Source organism: Microcaecilia unicolor, chromosome 3 (assembly GCF_901765095.1).
Source record: "Microcaecilia unicolor chromosome 3, aMicUni1.1, whole genome shotgun sequence".
Lineage (NCBI taxonomy): Eukaryota > Metazoa > Chordata > Amphibia > Gymnophiona > Siphonopidae > Microcaecilia > Microcaecilia unicolor.
In genome coordinates this window covers 384,994,397-385,010,033 of record NC_044033.1, presented here as the reverse complement: position 1 = coordinate 385,010,033, position 15,637 = coordinate 384,994,397, and the positions used below count along the sequence as shown (strand labels likewise).

The window sequence follows — 15,637 nt, the reverse complement described above, 5'->3', positions numbered from 1 at the left end:
GAGATCGGCTTACCTTCCACACGGTAATGGTATGCACTAATCGCACTAAGATGAACTCTTACAAAGTTGGTCTTAAGACCAGACTCAGACAAGTGCAGAAGGTATTCAAGCAGGGTCTGTGTAGGACAAGAGCGAGGATCTAGGGCCTTGCTGTCACACCAGACGGCAAACCTCCGCCATAGAAAGAAGTAACTCTTTTTAGTGGAATCTTTCCTGGAAGCAAGCAAGACCTGGGAGACACCCTCTCCTCTCCGCTACGATTCTTCAAACTTTGCGTTGCTGGCAGCTATTAGAACAGGCTTTACTTTGTCCATCCTGAGGCTTTCCCTCTGCCGCATCCCTCCCGTGTGGCAAAAGGAAGTTGCACCAGAAGGAAGGACCTGTAGGAGTATTTACCTGTGACCTCACTTTTGCTGGTCTTGGCCTATGCAAGCCGAACCATTCTGTTATAACAATATGGACATTTCTGCCTGTGGCCTGCAAACATCTGTAACCATCAGAAACCAGCTTTTCTACAAAAGGAAAATTACTGCTGAGCATACCATGATGACTTCATCCAAGGACATATAGAGATACAGATGGCTCCAGGACTATGGGATCCGACAGGGAGGTTTGCATGCCATTGATAACAGTTTTGTTCCTATAACAAAGGCCTCTCTTCATGACCATGAAGCTGGCTGGATATTATTACACCGTCTGTGATTGGTCCACAGGTATTATCTGACCCTTGGATGCCAAAAGTTGAACTGAAGAAGGAAAACATAAGAAAGGGGAAGACTAGAAGACTTGCTAGAGGATAGAAGGCTCTGAGAGAGAGAGCAAGAGACTGATTTCCTAAACACCAGTGAACTGCATACCTTGTAACAAACTCGCAAGTTTAACTCAGCTACAATATACGGCCTTACCTAAAGACTGTGCCATCTGCATCCAGAATACAGACCTTGGACTTAGAAACTCGCTGAGGCTTCAGCTTGAGTCTCAGAGGAGGAATCCGCTTCTTTACCACTGGAAGTCTGCTTGGACTGCAGGGTGAGAACAGGGTTTACTACCTATTAGGGAATAATTAGTTCTTTGCTTTTGTCTGACACAGATAGGTTTGATGTCATGACATGGTCTGTGAATTTAATGTGTATTTTGCATAAGTCATGTGGTATAAGTTCTCATAATAATCATTAGGATATCAGTATTGTGATTGGTTGTGTAATCACTCATTTAGTTAGTCTATTAGGATAATCATATATCATTGTCTATATTTTGGTGATAATCTATTTTTATAGCAAGTTATATGTATATATATTTACCTAATAAATAATATATATTCCATCTGTGGCATGGTTCCTTTTTCTAGCCATAGGGCCAAAGAAGTACGCTTCCCCTAGACATGAGTCCAGAATAATTGCTATTTAGTAGTGTTCTGTCAGCTAAGTACCTCAGGATAAATATTAGGAGTAGTCCTTCTGAATATATTCCTACAGACCCCAGAGATGGCCAGAGAAAGGCCTGTTCTAATACCTACTGGCCTCTCCTCTCCGCTCTGATTCTTCAAACTTTGCATTGCTGGCAGCTATTAGAACAGGCCTTCCACTGGCCATCCCTAGGCTTTCCCATAAAAATGGGTGATGACAAGGTTGGATTTAGGCTTGGGAATATAAATTGCATTATTATTTTTTTTTTTCCTTGGGACAACTGCCTGACTAGAGTTTAGAGTAAAGGGACCTCCTCACCCTCCTTCCCAACCAGAGTTTTCAGGGGGGGGGGGGGGGGGGTGTCTTCTCTTTTTGGTGCCTTGGGAGGGGGTACAGCTTCATCCCTTGAATCAGGAAGCAGACTGCTTTAAGCCACCCCTGGGACTTAGTGCTGTCAATTGTCAGTAGGTGGGACCAAGAGGAAACATTATGCCTGGGGGGTAAGTGCTGCCTTTGGGAGAGAGAGAGAGGCTGGGAAAAATTACTGCCTGTAGGAGTGGATGACCCCAGAGGTGGGGAGGGGGCTATTTTTTTTTTCTATTCATATGGCATGGTGTGGGGAAATGGGTAAGTGCTGGTAAAGAGGTGGAGAGGAAGGGAGAAAGAGTTGGGCTTTGGAAAAGAAGAAAAGGGAAGTGTGTTGGTTTTGGGCCTGGGGGAAGGGAAAGTGTGCTGTTTCCTTGAATGCAAGGGGAGGCTTTATGAGAGAAATTTACCAATGTGCTGGCTCATTTCAGTTAAAAAAATATCTTCAGTATTTTAATATGCTGCTTTCATATTCTTATACTGGCTTCATATTCAGTCTTAGCCTGTTGGTTTTTTTTTTCCTTTGGAAAAACAATAATGAATATGTATGAGATGTTTGTATGCAAATGAATATGTTAATACACCAAGCTCCACCCTTTTGCCCCCACTATGGGCATCTACACAGTTAGTACGTACTAACTTTTAGTGTACACTAAAAATGTGCACCTTTGTAAAAGGAGCCCTTAGTGTAATACATCCAGGCATGTCTGATATATGTTGGAGGGGGTGTGGCAAAAAAACAAGTTTCTAGGTAGAGAAAATAAATGTCAAGTTCGGATGGGATGGATAACATTTGAAAAGCCATAAATATCACATGTGTTTTTATTTTCCAGATTTATAAGATCCTAGCATTCCACGATCTCCAAAAATGGCATTCTCTCTGTCTTTTCTGCTGGTGAGCCTCTTGCTGAGCCTGAGTGAAGCTCTAGTTTCTCCAGAGACTCTCAAAAGTAAGTTTCGAAACTAAGCAGAAGGCTTTCAGTGCCGAGAATCCTGGTTTCTCCCCTCTCTTCTAATGGAACTAAACATGATCTATCTTAATTAAGGTGCTGTGTGTTCTTAAAATTTGATATGTTTGCCTCCAAACCAACTTGAAAGAGATCACAGAGTAGACAAAGATGGGAATTAATTTGGGAAACACCAGCTGCAACTACATAAAAGTTCTGTGTTGCGTCACATGCAGGGCTTTTTTTGAGGGGGTACTTGGAGGTACTGAGTACCGGCACCTTTTCCATTGTCTGCTACAATTGACCCATGGACCCCAAGTTTTAATGAAAGAGCTCAGGCTCGACACACCAATTCTGCCTTGCCATAGATCTGTGACTGGTTGCAGGGGGCCTGGCTATTGTAGGGTGGGTCCCTCAGCGATCACCCCACCCATGAATTCTCTACCATTTGAGTACTGGCACCTTTTTTTGCTAGAATAAATGCACTGGTCAGATGTGACACCACTCTGGCAATTATAGGGTTCACATGTGCTGTGATTCAATGAGAGCCAGGTGCTCACTCCTGTGCTCACTCCTCTAGCACTGGTGATGATCCAGTTCTGTCTCTTTCACTTTCTTCAGTATCTTGAATTGTTCACTGTTGTATCGTGTTAGCAAACCTCCTCTCTGTATGTTTTTTTATGTTGGTCTCTCTCTTAGCAAACTCCAAAAATATCCCTCTGTGATGCCTTGGGAACACTGAGGGAGCCTTTTTACTAAACTGCGTAGACGCCTACGCGTGCCCAACGAACGTCAATGTGGAGTTACTGCCCAGCTACCGTGAGGCCCCAGCAGTAATTTCATTTTTTTTACATGCATCCGCTATGCTCGCCAGAAAATAATTTTTATCTTCCTGCGTGCGGAGGAGACTGGGCGGTAATCGTCATTCTGTGCGCACAGACAATTACCGCACGGTTATTGTGTGAGACTTTATTGCTAAGTCAGTGGCTGGTGGTAAGGTCTCAGACCCAAAATGGATGCATGCCATTTATTTTTTTGCCGCACATCCATTTTCGGTAAAAATATTAAAAAGGCCTTTTTTTACAGGCGCGCTGAAAAATGGATCTGCGCGTGAACAAAACATGCGCCAACACTAGCGCAGCCCACTTTTCAATGCACTGTAGTAAAAGGCTCCCTTAGGGTGTAATTCTATAAACGGATGCTTTGATTTAGGTACTAGGAAAGTGCCTAATTGGGGCTTGCTAATTCTATAAAGAAAAATGGTTGCATAGTTTGGGAGGTGATGGAGAAAAAAAAACTGTGGTGGAATTCAAAAAGGCATGGGATGAATACAGAGGATCTCTAAGTAGAAAATGAATGGTTTAAAAAACAAAACTTTTAAGGGTTGCGTATGTGCTCGCTTGTCAAGTGGTGCTCGATGGCAACTTTGGCTATATCAACTAAGGCTGGTGCTGGGCTGGCTTGTACGCTGAGTCCCACACATTGCTATCCGGTTTAGAATGGGCTGGAGAGATCGACAATAGAAACTCCACTAATTTGGAACGTGAGGACAGTGCCAGGCAGACACTTCTACGGTCTGTGTCCTGCAAATGACAAGACTGATTTGGATAGACTGGAGTGGGCTTTGACAGCAACTCCAGTAGTTGGAACATAAGGGCAGAGCCAGGCAGACTTCTACGGTCTATGTCCCAGAAACACCAAAGAAAGACCATGATCAAGTATATAATATCACATTCATTGTTGATTTAATCTTGAATTGATAATGATTGTGACTTTTGGGCAGACTGGATGGACCATTCAGGTCTATATCTGCCGTCACTTACTATGTTACTGTTACTTTTCTTTATAGAATATTAACATAAGCCACCTTGGACTAAAGTCAGTAAATGGTGCTGAAAAAAATCTGCATGGGGCGCTATTCTGTCAACAGCATTCAGAGTTGCTTGCCGTTTATAGAATAGCACTTAGAGATGATTTCCATGCCAAACTTGGGGTGTGAGGACGGTGGCCTAGTTGTTAGGGTGGTGGACTTTGGGCCTGAGGAACTGAGTTCAATTCCCACTTCAGGCACAGGCAGCTCCTTGTGTCTCTGGGCAAGTCACTTAACCCCCATTGCTCCAGGTACAAATAAGTACCTGTATACTGTCGCGTGCTCGAGGACCTTGGCATACTGTCAGGCTTCCTCCCCGGGAGCACTGGGTTTGTGAGTCCGTGGGCCACTACCGTGGAGCGGCAGTGGCAGGCAAGATCACCTCCAAGGTAGAGATAAGACAAAACTGGACCGGAACCCCGGACTGGAGTTCTACACAGGAATACACGGAACTGGAACGCACCGGACGGGTGCGCACTGGAGTGGAGCCCGCTGGACTGGAACACACTGGAGGGCCCCACTGGACTGGAACATACAGGAGTAAAACCCGCTGGACTGGAACACACTGGACCTAGGCTTCACCTACGCTTGACCACCTCTCCCCGAGGGTTGAGCCCTCAGGTTCGGGCGGCCGGCAGGGCTTACAGGAAAAACCGGAACTGGAACTTGCAAGCAGGAACAGCAGGAATGAGGATCCAAGAGTGCCCCCTGGCACCTCGGCGCAAGCAAGGCCGACAGGCAGGGACTGTCCGGGTTCTGGCAGTCGGCAGGTTTAAACACAATGACTAGTAAACTGTACCTAGGCTAATAGAAACGCTATACCCAGGCAAACCAGTCATACACAAGAAACATACACAGAACACACTTGAAAGCTATACACCAGCTAACAACAAAGCTGTGCCCAAGCTAACAAGTCATGCACTGGAAACAAACACAGAGCACTAGCAAAGCTATACACAGGCTAACAAGCCACACGGTGCCTAAGCTGGCTAGTCTAAACAAACACAGAGCACTAGCAAAGCTATACACAGGCTAACAAGCCCCACGGAGCCTAAGCTGGCTAGTCTAAACAAACACAGAGCACTAGCAAAGCTATACACAGGCTAACAAGCCACACGGTGCCTAAGCTGGCTAGTCTAAACAAACACAGAGCACTAGCAAAGCTATACACAGGCTAACAAGCCACACGGTGCCTAAGCTATCTAGTCAAACATAGAAACTCACACAGAGCAAACACTGAAACAGTGTACAGAGCACTCTATACACCAAGGCCCTAGATGAAAAGCAAAGGCCAGGGCTGTAGTCTCTAAGTGATTAATAAAGCCCTTCCACACCAGAGGCACACTGCAGCAATCACCTTGCATCCAAACAGAGGCTTGACACACAGAGCAGTCAGCCCAGCGGGAGCCATCTTGGATGCTGGCATAGAGGAGTCGGCGGCAGCCATCTTGGAAAAGGCATAGCCCACACAGGTGAGGTTCAGTAGGGCAATCAGCACACAGAGCCAGAGAGAAACTAAGACAGAGACAGAGACAAGCAGAAGCCAGCACAGCCACTGACTCCCAGAAACAGGGTAAGTCTGAGGGTGGTCACGGCCACAGACGTAACATATACAATATGAGTGGGAAAGCACAGGGTACAAATGTAACAAATAAAATATCAACTGAAACCTGGTGCAAGCCTAGTGCGTAAATTAGACATGGATCCAGGTATTCAGTAATGCTGCGCACATCTTAGTGAACACTCCTGACCTGCTTATGCCACACCTATGTTTGAATTGCACACTATTATATTTGAGTGTGGATCTTTATAGAATAGTATTTAGCAAGATGCATGCACAAATCAAAAATGTTGCCAATTAATGCCAGTAATTGTTAGCACTCAATTATTAGTGCTAATTGGCTCATTCAAACAATTTAGTTGTGCATGCATCTCAGGATAGCTCACAATTTTGTGTATCATTTGTAGAATCCAAGGGCATGTATTCTTCTAATTTGTAGGTGCCTGATATTAACACCAGCCATAAAACTGGTGTGAATACTCACGTCTAGATTGCAAAAGGATGCTCATGCTCCATTCAAACTCCACATTTAATGCCCGCCTGCAAAGTACGCATCATTGCACCTTGGTGTATACTTACAGAATACCGTGTAGCTGGAAAATGGTCACTTACGCATGTATCCACATACATGTATAAATAACTAAAATACCGTCATTTACACACATTCTTGCCACCTAAAACTAGGTTGCTTCTTATACAATTACCCGCCATGCAATTGATTTAATTTTGTAATGGAATACGTTCAGTATTCCGCTAAAAATTGATAGCCTTACTTGAAGACAAAATACAGTAATAATGATTTCTCCTGGAATGCAATTTTTCTGTGTGCTTCACTTGGGTAAAAGTGTGTTTTATGCACATGAAATGTCAGTTTGAGCCACTTTAACACTAGTCTAAACACACAAACTAATGTCTTTGGAATAAGAGTTGCAATTAAGACTATTTGGGGATATGGAGTTTACAGTAGGGGTAGGTGGAAGCTTAGCAAATTTTATTACATTGAATAACTTAAGACTGCATTATTTTCTCTGTTATGTTCTGCACATATAATGTCATCTATTGCAACAAAACAAACCCAATTGACCATGGCTCTTTTTTTTTTTTTTTTCATTTCTTCCAGAAATGTCTGCAGAGGGGAGCAGGTATATAAATGCAGAGATTGAAAATGCTGTGAATGGAGTGAAGAGAATGAAAAGCCTATTGGACCAGACAGACAAAGACCACCAAGATATCCTACGCACGTTAGAAGAGACAAAGAAGAAGAAGGAGGTGAGAATATGGCAGTGATCATTGTATAGTACTGTACGTTCAAAGAGGGCAATGAATCTCACCTAATGGCTACGGTTCGAAAAATATCAATTAAGGGCGCCCTGTTTACTAAGCAGCGTTATAGGCGTGTTAACGTTTTTAATGCGTGTTAGCCATGTACGTGCCTACAGTATCCTTATTGGCGCCTACATGGTTAGCACGAGCGCTAAGTGTAGGCGCGCTAAAAACACTAACACACCTTAGTAAATAGGGCCCTAAGTGTGCTATTATCCCTGCTACAATCTTCAAATCTTCAAATCACTGCTTAAAGCCCACCTCTTCAATGTCGCCTTCGGCACCTAACCACTACACCTCTACCCAGGAAATCTAGACTGCCCCAACTTGACATTTCATTCTTTAGATTGTAAGCTCCTTTGAGCAGGGACTGTCCTTCTTTGTTTAATTTGTACAGCGCTGCGTAACCCTAGTAGCGCTCTAGAAATGTTAAGTAGTAGTACTACAGCAAAAACAATTACCCAACGCCAAGCAGGACTTAACCCAAAGCATTGACACCTCAGCTACATTAATACATTTAAGTTTGTTGACTGTTTCAAATAAAGCATGGTTATAAAAGTTATTTATGAGAGCAAACCAAAGTATGTTACTGACCCAATGAAGAGGCTAAGTGAGCCATGAATGTGAGGCTCATGTGTAAACAAGTCACCGCTGAGGTGTCGGTGCTTTGGGTTGTCCTTCTTGGCGTTGGGTGATTTTTGCTGTAGCAGGGATAATAGCACACTTATTTGATATTTTGCCCCCACCTTGAGATTTTGCTCCAACTTTATAATTAGATATTATCCCTGCTACAGCATAAATGTTTGTGTTAACTGAAATGTCTGAATGATTTTAGTGGCACCTTTTTTATAAACAAGCTATCAGTCCATTGAGTTTAATCTTCCAGCTACCAAGTTCTGAGCAGTTATGCTTAGTGATGTACAGAAAGATAGAACTTAGCTAAGGACCCTGTTTGCAAAGGCGCGCTAGCATTTTTAGCGCGTGCTAACCGTGTAGATGCCCATAATATTCCTATGGCCATCTACATGGTCAGCGCATACTAAAAACGCTAGCGTGCCTTTGTAAACAGGACCCTACGTATGCACATTCTAAAGTAAAAAGTCTTAGCCACATGAAGACAAATTGAACAAGGAAGTAACCACTGGTTAAAAATGTCTTTGCAGACTTAATCCATATATAATCTTCTGTACAAATGATGATCCTTCATTTGGAAGCTTTCCACTTGTAATACAAAATTTTGTGTTCATCTACTTGTAGGATGCTCTGAAATTAGCCAAAGAATCAGACCAACAGCTGACTGAGGGGCACGAGGTCTGTAATGAAACAATGCTGGCCCTGTGGGAGGAGTGCAAGCCTTGCCTGAAGCAGAACTGTGTGAAGTTCTACTCAAAGATTTGCAGGAGTGGCTCAGGCCTTGTAGGCCGAAGGGTAAGTACATTTGGACATCTACGAAACACTTTTCTCTTACTAGTGGCTATACACACCTAACTGGTGGAATTGCTCAGAAGTATTATGATCAACATTAAAAGTCCATAACGTATTTCCTTTGGGCTCATTTCTAGAGATCTGGATCTTCATTTGGCAAACAGAGCTAGATATTCAGTGTTTGCTAAATATTAACTGGCATTAAAATGTTTATTGGGGGTAAATTCAAGGCTACTTGGGGAGGGGGGGGACAAAAATTTGAAGCATATGTAGATGTTTTAGGCTTCTGGCCTTTAGTTTACATGACATCATGGCCTGTGCATGTGTAACCTGGTCCTGCTATCCCGGGTTAGAAGGGGCTCGAGAGGCATGGCAGTCACTTACTGACTTTGGTCCCATCAGCTCATCCACTCAGGAACCACACGACACTCAGAAGGTTGAAAGTAACTGGAACATTTATTTAACTGTTTAACTGATGGTTTCACTGCATTGATCTTCACACAGTTTAGATGTAACTCAGTTGCTTTTAAGATGATCATAAGCAATAATACATTTCTGGGTTAATCATAGGAGCCAACTTTTCAAAATGATTGAGGGTTTTGACATTTTTTTTTACAGGTGGTGCATTCCCCCCTCTCCCCCCTCCCTCCGAGTTCCAGGTTGCCCCCTCCTTCCGAGAGCCAGTCCCAACCCACCCGACCTCTTCTCCCACAACAGTCCTCTGCCGGTCCGCCCTCGCCTTCCTACTCCACTTCTCCCTGGAGGAGTAGCCTAGTGGTTAGTGCAGCAGACTCTGATCCTGGGGAATTGGGTTCAATTCCCACTGCAGCTCCTTGTGACTCTGGGCAAGTCACTTAACCCTCCATTGTCCAAGGTACAAATAAGTACCTGTATATAATATGTAAACCGCTTTGAATGTAGTTGGAGAAACCACAGAAAGGCGGTATATAAGTCCTATTCCCTTTCCCCTTTCCCCCTTCACATACCAAATTAATTAGAGCTGTTTCTTATCTTCTACATTCCAACTTATTTTCAAATGATTCAAGTTAAACAATCATTTTTAAACAGAATTACTTCTAATCAAAAAATACAGCCCCCGAGTGCACTAGTTGGCATACCACAATTATCCTTCCTAAATACCAGACAACGAAACTCTACCAAAACTAGACAAAACCGAACTCTTTACACATGACTGCTTCAGCTACTCTGTCACTAATGAGGAAATGAAGTTCAATATTTAATTGCCTAACTTACTTTATAAGTTACTGTCTAACCTACTCTATAATTTACTCTATCATTTATGAACTCTAATGCAATACCATTTTGTATTTCTCAGTCTGGAAATGGTGTTTGCCATTACGGCATAATGTAAGCCACATTGAGCCTGCAAATAGGTGGGAAAATGTGGGATACAAATGCAAAAAAAAAAATATATATATATATATATATTCAGATTTTAATAACTTGGAACTTTTATAGGATACATATTTAAGACAAAGCAAATATTTGTACGACATTCGTACCAGAAACTGTTTTTTCTTGTCTCCCTTCTCAACTCCATGTAAGATTTTCCCACATGTATTTCACCCTAAAATAGACTACTGTCACACAGATTCCCATAAATAAAGATTGCACAATAGCTGGTAATAGTTAATTCCGTGTTTAGGACCAAATTCTATAAATGGCGCTGAAAGATTGGTGCTGAAAAAAAATATCACTTAGCACTATTCTATAAATGGAACTCAAAGGCACCATTTTTAAAATAGTGCTTAGGGTCAGGGATCTGGTGGTTGGGAGGCGGGGCTAGTGCTGGGCAGACTTATACGGTCTGGGCTGGGGCTGGTGGTTGGGAGGCGGGACTAGTGCTGGGCAGACTTATACGGTCTGTGCTGGGGCTGGTGGTTGGGCGGCGGGGATAGTGCTGGGCAGACTTATACGGTCTGTGCCAGAGAGCTGGTGGTGGGAGGCGGGACTGGTATTTGGGAGGCGGGGATAGTGCTGGGCAGACTTATAGGGTTTGTGCCAGAGCTGGTGGTTGGGAGGCGGGGTGGGTGGTTGGGAGGCGGGGATAGGGCTGGCCAGACTTATATGGTCTGTGCACTGAAGAGGACAGTACAAATAAAAAAGTAGCACATATGAATTTATCTTCTTGTACAGACTGGATGGACCGTGCAGGTCTTTTTGTGCCGTCATCTACTATGTTTACTATATGTATCTGTGACTACCTTTAGGTGTGAGCATTTACACCAATTGAACCCTGGTGTAAATCCTCACACCTAGATTAGGCGCAGATTCTCCTTATTCAATAACGGCACATATAAACAGCGGGAATGCCCCCGATTCCTGATCCTCCCATGGCCGTGCCCCCTTTTTGAAGCCACATGTAAAATTTACACAGGGATCTGGGCATATAAATATATGTGTCTAAATTTAAATTGATGGCAGTTAACACCGTTAAGGCCGAATTATTGGTGCTAGTTGGCTCATTATTCAATTAAATTGCATGGACAAATTGGGCATGCACCCAAATTTGTGCATACAATTTTTAGCACCATTTTATAGATTTTTTTTTTTTTTTTGGGGGGGGGGGGGGGGGGGGGGGGTTAAAGTCCTGCACACTTTAAAATTACATTTTAGGAATTTATTGTAGTTTGATAACTGTTGTATGAATAAATATAAATTTTTTTTACATATATGTATGTATTTTTGTATTTTTCCTTTTTCTGTAAGTTTGAAGACTTTCTGAACCGATCCTCTCCCTTCTCCATTTGGGTGAACGGAGAAAGAATAGACTCTCTAACAGAAGAAGACAAGCAGCAGGAGGAGCGATTTGAAGACCTGGAAGAGAGCTACGGCATGATGGAGGATGGCGTTGATAACGTCTTCCAAGACAGCATGAAGACCATTCAGAACATGCAGTCCCTGTTCTTCAAATCACCTTTCATGGGGGGTTTCCAGGAATCTATGAGGGTACCATTCTCTTTTCCACGTCCCCACTTCCCCTTTGCAGAGTCTAGTTTTAATAGAAGGGAGAGGCCATCCTTCTTCCAGAGAGATTTCCATGGTCCCTTTCGCAATCTGTTTGAAATGACCCAGAGGATGATGGAGAATGTACAACAGTTTATCAGAAGACCATCACCATGGCTGAACATAGAGGATGTCTTTGCAGGTAACATACAGCAGTGTTGTATTTCAAAGTAGTCCCCGCCTTAACAGATGTAAAGCTCAGATTCAGCTTACCCCATCTCCTCTCCACTTCTTTCCTTACAGCCATGATGAGTATAAGGAAGAAAATGAAAGGAATATATGTATTTTAAAAAGGAACTTGCATGTATGCAAATAAGAACTAGTTAAAAGAAGAAGTCATCAGTATGAAAAATAATTACAGTATGACTAATGAATTTAAAACCGTTTCAAAACCATTATGTAACAGAAAACATAGGTCTACAGCAATTATCCAACACTGAAAATTGCTCTTGAGTCCATTAGTCAGCTCTATTTTTTTGAGACTTGTTTGCAGTATTTTTTTTTCTAAATATTTCACATCTCTTTCGTATTTGCCTTTCTTTTTGATATATCTTTGCTGATTGTGGAATTTTTTTTTCTGACCTATAGTTGTCTAAAAGGTATGCTCTCTAATAGTTATATGTTGCAGTGGTATGGCTTCTATTGACTAAAGTCTTTCTTTCTCCACTATTTTTTTGTAATTTTGGTAATTCCAAAATTGTGTAGAAGTTTTTGTTTTTGATTCCATTCTTTCCCTTTTTGTATATTTTTTTGGATTCCAGGGTAATTGAAATCAGCCATTATTATACTGTTACCCAACTTGCCAGTTTTCCTAAATTCTGTAAACATTTCTTCCATCTATCTGATCGTTCTGTTCTAGCAGTTGATAGTACAGCTCTATAAGAATACTCTTGTCCTGTGTAGGGCTCAAGAGAGCTTGGCAGAAACCCAATTAGTAGCAATATTCCATGCTACTAATCCCAGGGCAAGCAGTACCTTCCCTCATATCCATCTCAATAACAGATTATTAATTTTTCCTCCAGGAACTTGTCTAAACTTGTTTTAAACCCAGATACGCTCATTGCTGTTACCACATCCTCCAGCAATGAGTTCCAGAGCTTAACTATTCTTTGAGTGAAAAAATATTTCCTCCTATTTGTTTTAAAGGTATTTACATGCAGTTTCATTGGGTGTCAAAAAAAACATTTTTGCAGTTGGCAGCAGGTGTTGACTGCATAATGGTCATTCTAAAAACAAAACAACAATAAAACAATCCTGGCACTTAGATTTTGGTTGTACTAGTCATTACATGGCCAACATTTGTGTTCAAAGCAGGGTGGGACAAAGTTTATCTTGAACAGCAACATTCAGCCGGTATCCATCTAACTTAGGTGTTCAACTCTGAACATTAGAAATTTTATATTGATAAGTTGCCCATACAAAGTTATGCTGGCATTTTTATTGTTAAGATCTGAAGGCATAGTCTGACTGAGAACACACATACATCATCCATCTAACTTTGTGTTCTGTGGCTGCCCAAGTATTGCTCCTATGGTTTGTTTGTTTTTTAATTATTATGATTTTATTGTAACTTGTTTTCTTTTATAAATCATCTTGAGCATATATGAGTGTTAAGTAAATAGATAAGCATAAATAACTAGATAAATTATATTATATTTTCCAGAAAATGAAAATGCTACTGACAATCGGATGGTATGCCGGGAACTCCGTCGCAATTCTGCTGGTTGCCTCAAAATGAGGGAGAAATGTGAAAAATGCAAAGAGATCCTGTCTGTAGGTGAGTAGCAAAAGGAGGACAGACTGAAAACATGTTTCTGACCTGTGTTCAAGAAATAAGGGTTTACCATAAACCAGACTTTCCAACTTGTACCTTTCTCCTGGCCGTCATCATATAGTATGTGTAAGTGCTCAGCATGAGAAGTGGTGATCTGTACAGTAGATAAGAATCTTGAGCACTTTCATGCCAAGGCTAGCTTGTCGTAGAGAATGGGACGGGGACAGAACCCACGGGGACAAACTTTGTCCCCGTGTCATTTTCTAATTTGAAGCCTGTTAATGAACTGGACTGTTATTTAAGTTTGAGTGATGCAGACAATGTTGTTTTGATTTTTTTGGAAAAACAAGCTAACATTCTGGCCACAAAATTTGCATGGGGGATCCTGTACATCCTGCTACCAGCACATCTTTTAAGAAGCCATCTTCTATTGCCAGAAGGACTGTAGAAGACATAAGTAATGCCATACTGGGAAAAGACCAAGGGTCCATCGAGCCCAGCATCTTGTCCACGACAGCGGCCAATCCAGGCCAAGGGCACCTGGCAAGCTTCCCAAACGTACAAACATTCTATACATGTTATTCCTGGGATTTTGGATTTTTCCAAGTCAGTTTAGTAGCGGTTTATGAATCCTGAGAGAGCTAGACTGAATCCTGAGATTGTTGATGACTTCTTATTAATCCACAGATTTAAAAAAAATCATAACAATGCTTCTTAAGGCATATTTCTCCCCTCTAGGTTATACAGAACAGGTTGTATTTTGTACCCCTGGACATTTTAACAGGGTGGATTAGGATTCCTTGGGGTAGTAGATATCAGCTGTTGTTGGGGTTGGAAGAGTAGAGGGTGATGGTGAGGAGGGTAATTATAGCTGCTCACTGTTATTTATTGTTTTCTATTTGTAATTTATACACAATAGCTGCACAGCATATTGTTCCTTTTTATACTTTTAATAAAAAGATTTAAATATAAAATTTTAATTGTTCGAACGCTTCTGCAGATGAGATCAGAGCCTATGGGGATGGGGTGGGGACGGAGACAGATTTTGTCCCCGTGTCATTCTCTAGCTTGTAGCTTTCTTTTGCCATAGTTCTTGTCTTTGTGGATCTCAATATGGTCAGCATCATTGATACCAGAAGTACTGACAGCCAACTGGTCTACTTGGTCTAAAATGTTCCCTGCAACTACACCTCTCTTACTAACAAAGAAGCATAATAGATGCTTGGCCTGTCACCAGCACACCTACTTATTCAACACAGCACTTCTCGCTTTATGCAGTAAGGAATTCCAAAATGGTTCCCATGTCCTGATGAAATTTCCTCCACTTTCTGGCTTCAGCTCATCTATGTCCATTCTTTCCGTGGTCAAAAACTGTATCAGCTGAGTGTGCCACTGAACTACCAATGGTATATCTGGTAGCATCCAATTTAAGATACATTTTCTGAGCAAGGCTGCTCTTTTCCCAGCCTAGGGAATCCCCCAAAATCATCAAAGAAGGATTTGGAAGTTTATCCAAGAGGCCCTACAGATGCTGGAAAAATCTTTGCCAGAAGGATTCCGTATGAAGGCATTGCCCAAAATATGGCCTAACATGACTTGTGCTGCTCCTTTTTTAGTACAGTCAGCTGCATCTGTCAATTTATCCTTGAAGGCCTGGTGAGGTGATTATGTATGCTCTCTGGAGAATTTTATATTGCATTTGTCATAGTATCATACCATGTGTGGTACCTCTCGTTCCCATTAAACAGTCTGTATATTACAGTTGAGATCGCTGATGTACTTCCTAGCCATCTCTCCATAATCTGTAGAAGCCCACAATATGGGTCGTCACCTGAAAATCTTTTTTTTTAAGTTTATTTAAATTAGTATAACAAAAACAAAATCACAAGTACAACAGCAACAAGTTGTCACCCAAAGATAGGGCATGAATGCTGAAAA

At 42.0% G+C, this 15,637-nt stretch overlaps 1 protein-coding gene across 2 annotated transcripts in view; it reads left to right on the top strand.

The window, feature by feature from the left end:
• CLU (clusterin) overlaps positions 1–15,637 on the top strand; it is a 43,604-nt gene that overhangs the window by 13,480 nt on the left and 14,487 nt on the right. For both annotated transcript variants that reach the window (XM_030198664.1, XM_030198665.1), the window contains exons 2-6: positions 2,606–2,722; positions 7,271–7,419; positions 8,731–8,901; positions 11,629–12,067; positions 13,589–13,702. In XM_030198664.1, the coding sequence (XP_030054524.1) occupies positions 2,641–2,722; positions 7,271–7,419; positions 8,731–8,901; positions 11,629–12,067; positions 13,589–13,702 (955 nt within the window). In that variant the 5' untranslated portion in view covers positions 2,606–2,640. The remainder of the gene's footprint in view (positions 1–2,605; positions 2,723–7,270; positions 7,420–8,730; positions 8,902–11,628; positions 12,068–13,588; positions 13,703–15,637) is intronic.